The 17,073-nt window shown below is 39.9% G+C and overlaps 1 protein-coding gene across 1 annotated transcript in view; it reads left to right on the forward strand.

Annotated features, from left to right (window-relative positions):
* The window catches only part of CRB1 (crumbs cell polarity complex component 1), a 109,221-nt gene that overhangs the window by 27,536 nt on the left and 64,612 nt on the right, over positions 1–17,073 (forward strand). The window contains exons 3-4 of the mRNA XM_064455774.1: positions 7,373–7,957; positions 13,892–14,087. Of these exons, the coding sequence (XP_064311844.1) occupies positions 7,373–7,957; positions 13,892–14,087 (781 nt within the window). The remainder of the gene's footprint in view (positions 1–7,372; positions 7,958–13,891; positions 14,088–17,073) is intronic.

A 17,073-nucleotide genomic window follows, 5' to 3' on the forward strand; every position in this document is an offset into this window, starting at 1 on the left:
GTTGTATGATGTTGTTGAGTCAACAGAAGACAGATTGAAGTAATAGCACTAAGAGAAGCAATGGTTCCTTAATTTATCCCAATGAAATTTTCTTTCTAGTGACTGACCACAACCAAGATGTCAATTATATAAGCTATTTTAGCAAATTAAAACCAACAAAAGTTACCACCCAACACACATTTTCTGGGTGTTGTGTTGTTTTTCTAAAAAAATAGAAGACTTTTTTTGCTATTGTAATTTGATTTTTTTTCCTTAGGAGTATTTTTAGACTTTCATTTCTCAATTCACAGACCAGGATATCCATTTTTTTTTGCTATCCATTTCTTTCCAAAATGTATTAGTTAATAAAAAGGCTGATTTTACTGTGAACTGCTTTGTCTGCATTATCTGGTGTAGCTTCCGACTTTTAAGTCAAACGTGTGAAATAATAACTCTTTGTTAAAAAGAATATTAAAAAGAGAAGTCCTCCTCAAAGCACAGTACACTTATCAGTGACTATATGGGTATCAAGAAGTTCTCTATCTTCTCATAGTCTTGTGGGTTTTTTTGTGTTTGTTTTTTTTTTAATAGAAAATAGACTGGGTATGTTAAGAAGGTCAGAAAATCTCCACAGTGTATGTAAAAGACCCAGAAGCTGTTAGCATTGAGAGCTTCTGTGAAGCTTAAAGTCCTCCTTCAGGGGAAGAAGGCACATATGAAGAATAGCACTGCAAATTACAACCAGCCTCCAGGCATGATGAGATGATTAGCAAAGTGCAGGCATGACCACAGTCAAGTGAACTCCAGTTCATAACAGTGTGATTAGCAGTGATTGAAATTTGATTTTAGATTCTGCTGCTGATTGTGTATTTCACCAACTTGTAGGGGGAGTTGTGCCCAGAAAGAACAAATCGTTGCTGAAAGACATTTCTGCCAAAAGCAACCCAACACACTTTGCTAGGTTTTGTTTGTGGATTTTGAACGGCTAAGATTGCTAATCAGATTCTCAGAATTGGGGATCCTCAGTTTACTTTACGTTTGATTTTATCAACATAACAATATTTTGAGAAGCACACATGAACTCTCTAGCTGTCTGATTCAAACAAACAAACAAAAAAACCCAACCAAATTGTCAGGAAAGATATAAGGCTGAGCTCTTCAAAATTACCTGCTTTACTGAAGAACACTAGTTTCCTTACCAGGAGTCAGATGATCTGTGCCAAATTGCTTTAACCTTTTCAAAACTCCTGCCCTGTTTATGTTAACTTTCCAACTAATTTAATTTTGCCCTCCTATGCTCATTGTCATGCACTCCCAAGACCTAAATTGTTTTGTATCACTTCAGTGGTTTCTGATCAGTAAGAAGACTTTATCAGGCCCAAATAATGCATTTTTAGTGCTTATTATTTATGTAGGCTCAATTATTCATACACTAACAATATCACTTTAATGACTTTAAGTAAGCTTATCGAAGAGGTAAAATCTGGCTCTTTCTCAGCATTTCTTATGTTTAAAAGTTTGTGCCTGCTCTTTTAAAAAAAAAAAAAAAAAAAAGGTGCAGGACTTGATATGTTTCTGGTAGTATTGATGATTTGCCAGTAGATGGCAAGCTTTACTGCAAAGAATTTTACTGTCAAACATCTCATCTGCAAAAGGATTTAACTATGGGGTAAAATGCTTGGCACTAATTCCTCTTGTAATTAGATTAATGTACCAATGTTTATAAAGAGACTGATAATTACCTCAAGTGTCAGTCAGCGTAAATCTAAAGTGATCAGCATTTTGTTTCCATTTTTCTAATGTTGCATACAAGTTTTAAGACCCCCTGTCAGAACAAGTCACTGCTGAAGAGACCTTAATTTCTTAGGAATGAAAACGATTCCTCTGCATATCTGAGCTAGAACATGAGGCCTTTTCAGGTTAACCCTCTGCAATCTTACAAAAAAATCATGCTCCCTGAAACACTGAAATGTTTCTGTCCTCTTTCTGCAAATGTAGTAGAGCATATTCTTCAACCATGAGCTCAAACTGAGCCAGCCTTTGCATTAGACACCACCATACTCTGCCACATCGCATCACAGAGCATGGGGGAGTTCAGCTTCCACGCACTATGATCTTCCTCTCTCATTTCCACATAGGTCTCAATAGTTCAACAGGTTCCCAAATCCAGCCTTCCACATTACTCCAGAGCAGCACGGAAACTGAGTTTCGATGGGGCAGAAATAGAAGTAGCATAAATAACTTGTCTGAAATAGGTGGAAAATGGTGCTCTAACTACCAGCCCAGGATCGAAGGATTGTCTGAAGCACACTCACATCATTTCAGAACATGGCTTTTCTCAAAAAAATCATGGGACTGTTCTGGTGAACTGCATACCCTTTGATAACTACAGTATGATAATTGCTTAGCCTTTGATGATCACCTTTTGAGATGCAGTTTTGCTGCTGGGACAAAGCTACTGTATAGCATCCCTAAAAAACTCTTGGTCCTAGCCTTTAAGTCACAAGTAAGCTGAAACTCAACAGTGATTACATCTCTGCTAAGACTTTCAAAGCTCTTATTATTTGTATAGCTCCAGAGGAACACAAAAAACATGGCACAGCACATTAGAACAAAGATAAAAGTCCAAAAACTTTATTGCTTCACTCTAAACTTGTACTGCAAATCAGACAAAAGCATCCTCCAGAGAGTATTGCATTTATTGAATTGTCTTTTGACAATTTCTGCATAAGAAATTTGTTTTATAAAAGCCAGAGGAGTTGAAATTAAGATACTAGTTAAAAAAAAAACACAAAATCCAGGAAAGGCTGCCTGTTTCATGTTTTTCCCATTGTGGTGTCACCTTGGAGACAAATTGGTTGCCTTCACTACAGGCTGTGCTTTCAGGGCTTGCTTTCCTCTTATTTTCCATCCACTATTACTACCTCAGAGAGCTATGAAGCTTTTTAACCAGTGCTCAAAGCTAGTATGTTACTATCAAAACTGCAGACTGGCAAATGCTCCAGTTTCTCTCACACACAGGCATTACAACAAATTGAGTTGTTGCATGCAAATTATCTCTGAAAAAGCAGTAATAATTAACTAAATTGCTTCTCATGTCACAGTGGTCCTACTTAAGCAGCACTTGAATGATTGACCTCACCTCTTGTAGTTTACACAGTACAATAGTTAGATAATGTTATAACTTAATCATAGTTCATTTTGTCAAATTTGCAATGCTTCTTCAAACATGCACTTTTCATGAATTTAAAGTAGGTAGACAGACTGAAAGGAAAGCCCTTTAAAGTTGTGCAATCCCAAGAAAAATGTGGGATGCAAAAGTTCCTAAGGAACGCAGTTTTGCTCATTTTAACAGTAATTAATAGATTGCAGTGAGCTCTTTATTATCCAGGCTAAAGAAAAACAACTGAAAACATGGGTAATATACAAAATTATGTAAACTAGGATATCAGAACGTACGCGAGGGTGTGTTGGGGAGGAGAGAAGTCCTTGATACAGTTGACTGAGGAGCAAGCTAGTGCACCATGGACAATGTCTTGAATTTTGCATTCAGTGAGAGCTGTGAGAAGCACAACTGACACCATATTAGGATGAAATATCTGCTCCCAGTGCAAAACTGAATGTTAAGAGGTTTGGGGACGGCCACGTTAAAGGCAGGATAAATCAGAAGTACTGGTTTTGTCCTGTTTTCCTTCAAAGAACAGGATGTAGATCTCCAGTTCTCGTTACTGCTAGACAATGTTTAGGTTGCTTTCTTAATCAGGTCTATCTTAGCCTGCATTAAATAAAGATAATCTTTACCAAGAAGAGACCATAACTTTTATAGGTATTTCTCCTCCGCATCTCTGGTATATATGAGCATGACAACAGCTAAAAATAATTCAAACAAAAACATTTCTTTGGTTTTACTTATATATGCAACACCCCAAAAGAAACAACCAAGAAACTATTTCTATGTAATCCTTAAGACCACTGTTCGTTAATTTTCAGTCATGATGCCACTGTTACTATCATTGTTACTACACAAATCTCTGTTCTGCTGCTTCAAGCGAGTATTAACTAGGTATTTGACTCAGTAAACGTACCTATTTATGAGCATCAAATTCATTCAAGGTTGGTGCTTTTAATTTTCAGAGGCACTGCTGCTCCTTTGTACACCTCAGGTCAGAAGGCACAACAACAAAGCACAGATAACTTCTCCAACCTCCCCATTCGTTGTCATAGTGTCATATCTACATAAGCTGCCTTTCTTAAGGCTAGTAGAGCCTTCTGAGGCTTTCTTCCTCCACTTCTCCACCCTGGCAAAAACCAGATTAAATTATATTCTGTATTAAAATATACATTATGAAAATGCACCCTCATCGGACAGTTTGTACTCTCTGGCAATCCCCAGTGGTGGGTTGTTATCCTCACTTGGCCAGCCCTAGCCTCTCACTTTCCCAGCTAGCCAGGGATCTGTCCCAGGATTTTATCAGCATTGGTCTAGCCCCAGTTGTCGGCGCTTTTCTACGTGCTGCTTCTCTTTCAGTGCCCCATCTCCTTCTCTGTAGTTTCCACACTCCTGAATCTCAGTTCCAAGAACCAGGAAGAAATTAGAGACTGGTGGTAGATGGGTCTGAATATCTCCAAGAAGTTCAGCTCATCCACAACACCCTCTGTGCACAAACGTACACTGTTCTGCCATTCATTTTCAGTAACTGCTGTAGGAGACACATACCCTTCATATTTCCAAACAAAACTCCAGAATAAAAGTATAAACTGAAAGAAGAAAATAGAAGAATATGACAAGATTGTCATACAGATCATTTAATGCAACTTTCATTCTCCAGACCACTAGTCTTTCCCTTCTGAATCGCTACCTTCAGATTTATTTCATAGATTCTTGGCCAAGATACGACTGGGGTTTTTTTTTTCGCCTCCTGTGATACAAATAAGTTTTTTTCTCTAGCAACATGCAAAATACTTATTTCGAGTTTTACTCTCATATTTTGAGGAATGTTACATCATAATCACATTAAAAGTTTGATAGTATTCAGATGTTCACTATACAGTACAGGATTTCTTATAACATGGTAAGAATCAGCTGTAAAAGAAAAAACTGTAGTGGTGTCGTGGTTTAGCCCCATTCAGCAACCAAGCACCACGCAGCCGCTCGCTCACTCCCCCCTGGTGGGACGGGGGAGAGAATCAGAAGAGTATAAGTGAGGCAACTCATGGGTTGAGATAAAGACAGTTCGACAGGTAAAGCAAAAGCTGCGCGCGCAAGCAAAGCAAAACAAGGAATTCATTCACTGATTCCCATCGTCAGGCGGGTGTCCAGCCATCTCCAGGAAAACGGGGCTCCATCACGCATAACTGTTACTTGGGAAGACAAACGCCGTCACTCCAAACATCCCCCCCTTCCTTCTTCTTCCCCAGCTTATATTACCAAGCATGACATCATATGGTATGGAATATCCCATTGGTCAGTTGGGGTCAGCTGTCCCGGCTGTGCCCCCTCCCAGCTTCTTGTGCACCCGGCAGAGCACGGGGAGCTGAAAAAGTCCTTGACCAGTAGTGTAAGCGCTACTTAGCAACAACCAAAAGATCTCCACATTATCACCACTGTTTCCAGCACAAATACAAAACATAGTCCCATACTAGCTACTATGAAGAAATGTAATGCTATCCCAGCTGAAACCAGGACAAGTGGATAGAGCTTTTCTTATTATACTCCAGATCAGGTTTTCCAATTTGATCAGTAGAAATTAAAATACTATACATGCATTTGGCTTTTTAGGTCTGTATTTATATAGTCCCTGTCTTCTAGGTGGTTTAGGTCAGTAAATAACTACTTGCCTTTCTTCTCTCCATAATCACCCTATGAGGTTTGATCTGCCATCGTTTCATTTTACTAGCATAGTATTTGGAGGCAACTCCTGGATTTCTTCTACTAGCTTCTCATCAGCATTCAAAAGCTTGACCTTTAGACCAGGATAGAGGTCTAGAGCAAACACCCCATTTGCAATCATCCCTTTGGGTCTTACCATCTCCACAGCCTTGAGTCAGTGAATAACAAAATTCCCAACAATTGCAGGATGTGTGCTGACAACACCGTTTCCACTGACCCATACCAAAACAATGGCAAGTCATGACAGAAGCAACATGGTATTATGAGATTAATTTAGTGATCAATAGAACCCCATTGTACTCTTCGTCTCTGCTGCATGTGGGAGACCTGATGATAGCACTCACAAAAGTACTCAAGCTTCAGTCTACCTCACTTAATATTGTTCGCAGTGAAGCTGTGATTGCGGAGGATTCAGTCCAGGTCAGCACACCTGCTTCAGGCACTCAGTATTTGGCACCTTGCTGCTATTGCTTAGTACGCCTAACGCTGAATTTAAGGCAGCAGGTATATACCTACACATGTATGCTATGCTTATCTGAATACAGCCATTTACTTTGTTATGGAGACAATTAATCATGGTTTTAAAAATTATACAGTTTCTTGTAAAAGAAAACAAGAATTTTGCCATGAAAGAACATCCTTCACCACTTTCACTGCTTTAACTCTGTCACTGTTTCTCAGTCGTGGGTTATGAGTAATGCTGGTAACAGCTCCCTCCTCCCAGACTGGGAAGTGAGAAGTAGCTATTGTTATTGTCAGCCAGTCTTTACAGCAGCAAGGGATCTCCAAGTGGCCTTTAATTCCTGCCAGGAGCTCAGTTCCTGGAGGGTAAGGAAGATGTTTACACCGTGTTCACCATGTCCTTTCAGCCTCAGAGGCTGGAAGGCTCTCGGAGGGCTATTTTGAATCTCAGGTGTTTGGGAGATTCTTTGTGGTGGAAATGTACAGCTGTCAAACTACTATTTATAATCAGGAAGTCAGACTCAAAGTGCATGATGGTTTGAACCACTTACTTGAGTTATAACTGCATCTGAGTAATTTAGCTTTGTTGAAATCTAATACAAAAAAACTTCCACCACAAAAGAATACAAAGTGGTATTGAACTCAAAAATGTAGCTCAAGTTCTTTTTTCTAGTAAAAAAAAAAAAAATTGTCTTAAATATACCTAAATGCATTCCATACTGTTGGAGATCTGCTGACAACCACCAATATTCTTGCAACGGTACTCTTAATATAGTGTTAAGCAATCCTTACACCCAGGCCATGGTTGTTGGAAGAGGCGAGAACAGGAAATTACAACTTACTCATATTTTCATAATTGTTTTCATTTTACATTTGTCTACTGATACTTGTCACACAGTAATCAGCCCTGTTTTCTTCTCAACAAGCCAACAACTGGAGGTGTTGGTATTGAAACACAGTTGTGTTGAGTTGCACTACTTTCACTCTTGTTGACTCCCAGTGCTGTGGAATTCCTCAGGACTTTTTCTGTTTCCTTTCTAGAGTCACTTTGCATGAGGAATGATTCCAGGTGCCTGTCAAACTCTTGCCAAAAGAATTCTACATGCATTGCTGGTCATAAAGACGATACTTGCAGTTGTGCAGGTGTATCGCTGGACAGTGTGGAGGAACTCTGCAATAAAACCTCTGATCCTTGCTCCTCAAACCCTTGTCTTCAAAATGCTACCTGTTTAAGTTCTACTGGGAACCTCAGCTTTACTTGCGAGTGCCCTGCTGGGTATAACGGACCTACCTGTGAAATAGCCGTCAGCATGTGTGACACAAACCCTTGTGAGCATGGAGGCACCTGCCAAAATGGCCTGGCTGGGCCCACCTGCCTTTGTAGCGCAGGTTACACAGGTACACTCTGTGAAATGGATTTTGATGAATGCGTTTCCGAACCGTGCCACAACGGAGCGGTGTGCAGGGATGGGGTTGATGAATATTCCTGCTACTGTGTCCCAGGCTACCAAGGCAAGCACTGTGACCTGGAAGTGAATGAATGTGTGTCAGATCCATGCCTGAATGGGGCGACATGTCTCAATCAGATAGGACAGTATGACTGCATCTGTCCTCTTGGATACACAGGTAAGCACTATTAAAACAACTTTTTCTTTGCATCATGGAGAACCATCATAATTCATGGTCCAAGTTCAACTCCCCCACCCACTTATTTAGTCATATCTATATTAACACCTTGCCTTCAGCTTTGGCACCAGTGGCTGTTGGTGCCTTATCACTGTGAACTACTGGTATCAGAGAGAGAAGGCTTAAAGAAATCTCCCATTTACCAGAAACTACAGAGCAGTTTCGTGAACAACAGGCTATGTCACAGGGCTAGGTTAACTTCCCTTCTAAAAGAAACATTCTCAAAATTCCTGTCCTCAGAGTGCTATACATAGGTTTTGGCCCTCAGACAAAGCCTATGTTTGACAGGGTTAAAAATTAGGTCTAATTAGACTTGCTTGATTTGCTAATCATGATAAACTGTACTCTTAAACCTAGATATTTCACATTAACTTCCTCTCCTCTGCCTGTCCCACAAACAGAGGACTCATTTGCGACTAGAACATTATGTAAGCGAAAGAGAAAGAAGTATTATCAGGTTCCCAAACTGCCCATTTTTTGATAATCCTGTTTTATGTGGCTCCATTTTTAAGGTATGGGTATGAAATTTCTTGCCTACTTCCTCTACTGGAGAGCATATAATCCTTTCAGGAGATTGTTCCCTTCAAATTTCAAAGCTGTATTCAGGGGTAGGTCTGCAAGAGGTAGAACACTGAATCATTAAGAGGAGAAAAGGGGAGGCATTGTAGTGATAGATTTCCAGTCAGGTAAGCAAACTAAAAAAAGAATCATACAGCAAAAAGGGGGGGGGGGGGAGCCAGCTATTGCTTCAAGTGATTCAAATGAATAAGAAATAAGAGATGTAGTTTACAGCTCCATCCTCAAATCCCCATGCAGGAGGGGAAGTCAGAGGTAAAAAGCAGCTTTCCTGTGTCTGACACAGCACTCATTGGAAGCCAGCCCTCAGTTAATATCCCTCATGAGCATGGAGAATGTTATTTGAAGGAAGCTTGTTACCTTTCCGCCACCCCGCTGCTGCCGGTGGGTGCCTGAGCCCAGGCCAGCCGAGGAGAAAACTACACAACCAGGGGAAAGCCGAAGAGCAGAAGGAAGGAAAAACCTATTAACAACCAGCATGGTTACTCTGCAATGATCAGACTCAACCCAGACCTCCTGTTGTATTCAGGAAACTCTATTTGTTTAACTGGCACTGTTAGTGGGTTCCAGACCTGGATCTATAGCCCAGGAACTCAATTTGAGAGAGGCAGAATATACACCTTAGAGACAAAGAGAGAAAGCCTAATAAAATAGTAAAACCCAAACAAAAAGAAATGAAGATTTAGATCAACACAAACTGCTGGAGGAAACTCCCTCTGCTGGAGTCTTTCCACTTTCATCATGAAATTCTGCTGTTTCCCAGGCTGATGCACTCTGCTCTCACCAAAAATCAAGCGATGTCACTGAGTGCTCCACACTCCGCACAAGCAGAGTTAAGAAATAAGGAGAAAGCCAAGGACAGAGAAGAGGGCTAAAATACAAAGCAGAAGAGGCTGTAGTGTTTTGACATGCAGCTCCAGCCCTGCTTCCTGCAGCAAAGAGACTAATCATAATAATTCTGTAAAGGAGTAGCAGACTGTTCCTTCAGCAGTAAAACACCAGCTTTTAAAGGCTACTTAGCAAAATGATTTATCAGAAGCATTCTTTTTTGTTGTTTTCTGCACCTTGCTGCAAGTTGCACTAAATGCACAAGCCAGGGGGATTACTGGATGGAAGACCTGAGGTGTCCCCACTGGTAATAAAAACCTTCATTTACTCCGTCAGGGGATCTTGCCAACCATTATTATCCTGGCCTGACACCATGAATTACTGTGGAAGTCACCCAGCCTCATCTCATTCCCCAAGATGTTAAAAAGGTTATATCTCTTTATATGTAGGTAGAGAATGTACAGTAAATCTACAGGAGTAATGTTAACCAAATGCTTGAGTTACTGGCTGCAGTTGCTACTTGTTTCATGGACTATGACTGCTATTTTGTATGACTGGTATGTTGCAGCGCTTCTTAAAATAGCTGAGAAATGTCACACATAATTCTTACACAAATGGAAGAAGTTAGAACGCACCAAGAGCCAAAGAGTGGAAAATTCAGCATGAAATGCACAGTTTCTATGATAATGCTCTGCATGTGTGAAATTATTTACAAGACATGTGTCACACAGCTGTTAAATAATGAAGCTCAATTGGTTTGTTGAAGTTTTGCTGGCTACCTTAATCAAATGTGGTTTTTTCCTCCATTGCACTAATTGCACTTGCTTTTAATTCTCCCCAGCCGAGGATGGTGTAAAATCCTGTTATTACCCACAGCTAGGTATGTTAATCACCTTGCTGGACACAGCTGAACCCAGTCCTCCATTGCCAGTGAACATTTTAGTTTGAACTGTCAGGGGTGCGTGGCAGTTCCAAAAACCAGTCTTAGCCCAAGCAAGAGCAGGAGAAAGTGTTTCGGTGACAGACACAATAGGTACAATGGGCTAGATTCATTCTTGATGCAATACCTTTTACTATGATGTAACCATAGCTGGGATGAACTCTGTACAACATGAAGAAATTATTCCTGATGGATCTTTAAGTTCTCGTGCGGTATTCTTATCAATAATATATACGCCATGCAAACATTTAGAGTAGATGTGTCGTAAGTCTTAAGCACTTAAAGGCAAGCAGAGGCATGGCAGGCTCTACCATGAGATGAAGCACCTCAAATACAGATATCACTTCCCAACAAGCTCATGGTAGCATCACTGTGGATATCGATAGCGAATGGCATTATCCACCCAACAGCAACTGCCAACAAAGTAGAAGGTCTCTTTCCTTCTCCAGCTTTCAAGTTTCAAACCAGTGCTCCCCACCTCACACCCTAGCCAGCCTAAGCAGAGGATTTGGCCCAAGTTATCAGCTTGCTGCTGGGATTCCTAACTGCAAGACTGTGATGTGAGAGGATCCCAGCAGTACTGGCTGTATTTCAAAGGGTTTTCAAAATAAAGATTAGCAGAGGGCGCATACAACCAAAGAGTGGTTGCCACAGTTCATAACTTCCCAGCGCTGAAACCCTTGACTGGATTTAGTCCCATGGTTCTCCTCCAATTGTGTCTGGTTAGTACAGTGTTGTAATACCTGTAACATCCTATGTCTGTGCGCGCACGCAGCTAACTGGTGGTTCGTATAGACCTGTGTGCAAAAAGGACAAGCCTTGCTCCAAGAAACTGAACTCTTCCCTCTATCTAGTTTTTTGATGAACTCTCTTCCTGCCCTTTCGAAGCTAACGCCTCAAAAATAGCTATCTGACATTCTCCATCCAGATGGTGCACGTAAGATTGCCATGTACAGATTGAGGAATTTTGGGACAGTCTTCTGAACCTGCCGTGCCCGAGCACAGCACTGCAGTGCAGAGGAGTGGGAGGAGTGACCAGGATACCAATTTCCAGCCATAATAAGTACACAAGAGTCCACCTGGAACTACATTGAGCCTGCAAACCTCTAGCATCTTTGACCAGAAGGTGACTTTACAATATATCTGTAGGCAGGCAAGCCTGAAAATGTTGGCTGTACCTCTTTCTTCCTCACCTGCATTTACTTTTTATTGACTGGGGCTGTACAAAAAAGTGCACAGTAAAACTCATTTAAAAAGCAAGCAGCATAACAAATAATCAGTTCTTCAAGGAAACTGCAAAAGTCATAAATATCACTTATATCCACCTGCCCAGTCTTTCAATTCAAACCACTTGTGCAGTTCAGTATCTACCGAAAACACTCTGCCTGCTCTAGGATGGGAACCCTTTGCTCTTGATGCTGCAGCCCCATGCAATAACTGTGTCAGGGCTTGTTGGTACTTTTTTTACTTTCCAGCATATGATATTTGGCATACAGCATATTTATGACAGAATGTTAGACTGAGGTGCAAATGCAGATCTAATCTTTTAATCTCTCTTCTTCACATATAAGAAAGCCTGACAGGAGATTCAGTGAAGGCTAGGAGGGAATTCCTCCCGTTTGCATGGCATATCACATTGGCTGGATGCATTATACAGAGAGGAGTTTTCTTCTGAGGCAACATTGCCGAAGGCAGGTTACTGGGCTTGATAGATTAAAGACGTGAACCAAAACAACAACGCTATGTTCCCATGTTAATCGTCAGGCTGTTCTCAGGCCTGTAGTTTTAAATTTGGCTGAACTGAGGATCAGTTGAACAGGGCTTGTTTTGTCACATGATTTTTAGTGTTCACAGTAAGCTGTTAACAAGCTCTGGCAGATTTACGGTCACTAGACATACTTCTGCAAACACACTGTTTACAATTACAGTGAATTCACAGGGCAATGACCACAGAGGGATTGCTCACTATATCTGGATGTAATGTACATTACCATAAATCCATGAGAGAGCGTTCCTGTGCTAGGGTCTCGTGGCAGGCTCCCCCTGAAAGTAGTGGCTAACTGAATCGGTGAACCTTAAACTGGAGGCACAGGACCAGCAACTTCACCCATCCTCTATACGTGGTCTCAAGAAACTATAAAAATATATTCCCTAAAATTACAGCCCTAATATTTCATAACTGCTAGAAAAATGAATTTGCACTGTTATGTTTCAATACAATGAAAAATAGCTATGAGCCAACATCCTCAAATTTTGTTTTGGTATTTTAACCTGTTTCCAGGTATTTATCCAGAATAAGGATTTTTTTTTTTTTTTAAAGACTCTGCATTCAAAAGGGTCAAAATAAATTATTAGTCAGTAATAAGTAACAGTGCTAAGTATTAGTCATCTCAGTGTTTTGAGAAAACTATCCTTAAAATATATAAATTTTACAGCAGAACAGATCTGGCAAAAACAGAATAAAGAAAGAATGAAAGGCGAGCTCCTAAATAAATTGCTAATACAATACCCATCATCAAAATGTGTCTAATCCCATCTTTTGAAAGCCTGCCCCATCATCTTGTACTGAAAACTTTACTTCTCAAAAAAAAAAAAAAAAGGAACCTATTCTCAGGACTGCAAATTATCTTTCAAGAAGGAAATTCCCCTGAAAACTATTTAAAAGACTACTGCTACTTTGGTAAGCCAAATAAAAGAAAGGGAAGTCCACTTAAAAGCATGTTCTTCATTACAATTTTCCATTTTGCATCTGTTTTGTGGCTGACACTGTAGCTGGTAAAACAAATCAACTTGGCAGGTGAAAATTATTTTTAAAATATCACTCCTTATTACTCAAAATACTAAATAATTGCATAAGCATACAGAAATAATCAAAAGCCAATGATCAAACAAATTATCATACCTGAAATAATCAAAGCAGAAGCTGCGAGACATTAGTTATTAAATTTTATCAGTAACTCCTGGACTGCGCTACAGATGAGAAAAAGGAGTGTATATTTAACCTGCCAACTATCATAAATAGCTGTAAACTGATATTAGTACTGACTTAGTACAATTATCTCTTTATATCAGCTCTAAGATTCTGACCTGTTGCAAACATGGCATCATAGAGCAATTTATTTACACATTGCTAAATCTTAAAAAAATTAAGCAATAAAACACAGCTAAACAGACAGCTTTCCAATTAATTCAGTTAACTGCGCAGCTTTAAGTGGACTCTTCTGAGGTCATTAAATTACTAGTCACTGCTGTACAGAACAGTTCAGAACAGTCACTTCTGAACAGAACAGTTTGCTCTGTTTCCACATTCAAGCTAACATAAAAAGTTATTAGCCTACCTATTCTTGTGAATAACAGCTGGTTTGTTCTTTTGTAAATTCTCCCAAACCTTGAAAAAGAACTAGTCTTGCAAAGAACATTAAGGAAGGAAATACCTTTTAAAAATAGGCAATTACTTAAAAAAAAAAAAAAGGTAAGATTAATATTGTACTTCTAAGTTTGGGGTTTGCTTGTTTTCTTTGCTTTTGAAGGTACAAACTGTGAGATGGAAGTAGATGAGTGCTCATCACAGCCGTGCCTGAACGGTGCGACCTGCCAGGATTCCCTGGGGAGCTTCGCCTGCTCCTGCGCTCCAGGCTTCCTCGGAGACCTCTGTGAAACAAACATCGACGAGTGCATCAGCCAGCCGTGCCTCAATGGGGGACAGTGCACAGATTATGCCAACAGGTATGTCTTCTAGTGAGTGACACTAATGCATGGTGCTCTTAGCTCCTCCTCTGCAGACGGGAATGCTACGAGAGCCTGGACTGCCAGGTAGCTGATTTAATTTCAAATTGTTGGTTTCACTCCTTGATCCTACACTGATTTCACTTTAAAACTGAAAAGAATTAAAGAATGCAAGTCTGGTGTCAGAGCCAGGAGGACAACAAAACATTTAGGGCCGAGACCAATCAATTGGTACATCTTTCACATTTGTACTTTTACATTAAATATTTACAAAGTGTTGTTTGTCTGGCCCTGAGGACTGTGATTTACAGATGAATTCTGTTTCTAACGCTCATCAAACTTTAGTTTCCAAGAGACATGTGAGAGGGTATATAATTAAATTTGCCAACGGCAGCTGCCCTCACTGACAGACAGAAGCATTAGGAAAAGGGGCAGAGGAAAACTGTAATAATAGTAACCATCATAATAGATATCCTTAGCAAATGGGTCTTTATAGGCATATAGGACAACAGCTCCATATTCAAAATCACCTGCAGTCCATGGACAAAGGAAAAAAAATATAAAGAGAATACAAGGCGACAGAAGGTAAATTTCTCCACCTGATGTTAATAGCCCCATACAGAGGTCCAAGTGCAGGACAGGCAGCCAAAGCTTTGGCATTTGTTCACCAATACTGGCTTTGCATACTCAGCATGACATTCCCAAAACTTAAAATGTGTATGTATAAGCTCATAAGCTCAAGTCTATGTTATAGAAAAAAAAAGCTGAAAGTTCATGAGTATTCATGCAGGCGCTCCCCTCGCCAGTGTAAGATTTGTCCTCTACTGTGTATTTTCCAGTTTTTATAAAGCAGTTTTGAAGATTTTAGTGCTGCAAACATCAGTCCAAAAATCATGTCAGCCAAAGGCATGCCCAACTTGAATGAGAGGGCGAAGAGCTCACATTCTGGGAATGAGCTTTTGTACAGTAGTGACATGGCACCAACCTTGCGGAGCTCCTTTTCAGCAGCACTGAATGACTCTGAGCAGGACAAAGCAATTTACCGTTTTCCAGTGTAGCTAAAGCATGACAGCAGGGAGAAGGAGGTCACCTTGCACCCGACTAGTTCACAGCAGACCCACTTAGTAACCTGCAAGCCTTTTGAGGATACACGCATGAGGTGAGCAACTGGGGTGCTCATTCAGGCCAGACTTAATCCTGCTCATTTTTCTTCTAGCTTTTAAAGCTGAGGTACATGTAAGAGCAATTTTAATTGGCTTATTATACTGCGGGATATCTGGAGAACGATTGGAGCCTTTTCCACATTTGTTACATGATGAAAAAGGTTGGACAACAAAGCAATTCAAAACAGAAGGGTGTCTAGCAATTTCCTTCTTTTGGTATATTTTTGGGGGTTAAGTGAAGAATTTTAGTCTTTAAACAGTAGTTTTCCTTTTCTGACTAATGTTACCATACAGCTGAGGCTTTTGTGTGTGCCACCAGCTCTCACAGAAACGTGCGAGGTGACAGATTTAGCATTTAAAGTTGTAAATACAAACACTGAACCAAATTCTCTCCCAAATTTCAGACTGATTCTTCCAGTGAGGTTTCATGAATGCAACAATGTAGAATTTGTTCTTTAAAAAGCAGTTTCACATTATTGCACATTTCGTATTTAAATTCAGCAACTTACAGAGGTGTCTTAGTTGGACCTACAAAACCTGGTGTGCGCAGGCACAGGGGATACCTCTGCATGCTCCAAGCCTTTTTTCCATAGGAAATACTTCTAGGATCTTCAATGCTCTTTTGATTGCATAGGAAAGAACATCTGCACTTATTTCTTTCTGCATATTGTGAGAACACCAAACAAGAAGCCCGAGAAATACGCTAAGTAGAGTATCTAAGAGTTTCACTCTTAATAGAAGAAGGCATCTGCCTGCTCAGTCACAGCCTGCCCAACACAGGGTACTCTCCAGAATCCCTGAAGATCAACAGCAACATCAAACACTCAAAGACACCCAAGAAAAAAGGCACACAGGTGAAGCTTCACGTTAAGCAGCAAGTTGTGAATATTCCTCACTGCCCCTTCATTCTGGACCAAAGGGAAAAAGGAGCATGGGCTGAGGCAGAAAAAGTTTTTCACCACAAAGCTGAACAGCGCCAAACTGAAGGCACATGGAGGAAATGTGTGAAAAACACAGCAAAAGAGACTTCTGTTCTGAGAACATAACTTGGAAGGAAAATTATTTTTCTGATTCACATCTTCCTCATTACTTTTTATATCCTAAATTCAAATGCCACCTGGTCTAAGTCATCTCTGATTTTGATTTAAGAATAATCCATACACTAGTAATAAACTGGCCTACCAGAAGTTTCTGCTTATGTACACTTAAATAGCATAGTAAAAAGTTTACACTTTTTGGGTTGGTAGGCTGCAGGAGCCAGTTGTTCTCCGATACTCCCTTATGTTCAAGAATTTCATTTTCTCTCCATACATTTACTTCAAGTCTAACACTTGGATATTAAGCACAGAAACTATCAAATATTTTGCTCTTGTTCAGCAAAATTCCCCATTATTTCAATTGTACAATAACCAGTGCATCATTTTAATGCAAAATAAACCAATATAAGAATAATTTTTTGTTTCTGGTAATTATTAGACAAAGATCATCCAAGCATGCAACTAATACTTTATGAAATAAGCATAGGAGTTACATATTTTATAATAATTATCTCACCGGGGGTAAAAAAAACCCACAAACAAAAAACCCCAGGCATTGCTGATTACCTGCACATTGTTCATTTATATATACACTAGTTTGTTTACTTCTAAACCCCGAATAGTAACATTGCTATCAAAATGAAGATCATATTACTGCTATTATTGGAAGCATGCAAGCAATTGACATTTTTGTACTAACTTAACAAAAATATTGGCTTTCATCAAAGAGAAAATATCACTTAGTCAAGGAACAGAAATTGCCCATTTTTTTTGTCAATTCAATTT

Source organism: Phalacrocorax carbo, chromosome 6 (genome assembly GCF_963921805.1).
Source record: "Phalacrocorax carbo chromosome 6, bPhaCar2.1, whole genome shotgun sequence".
NCBI classification, from domain to species: Eukaryota; Metazoa; Chordata; class Aves; order Suliformes; family Phalacrocoracidae; genus Phalacrocorax; species Phalacrocorax carbo.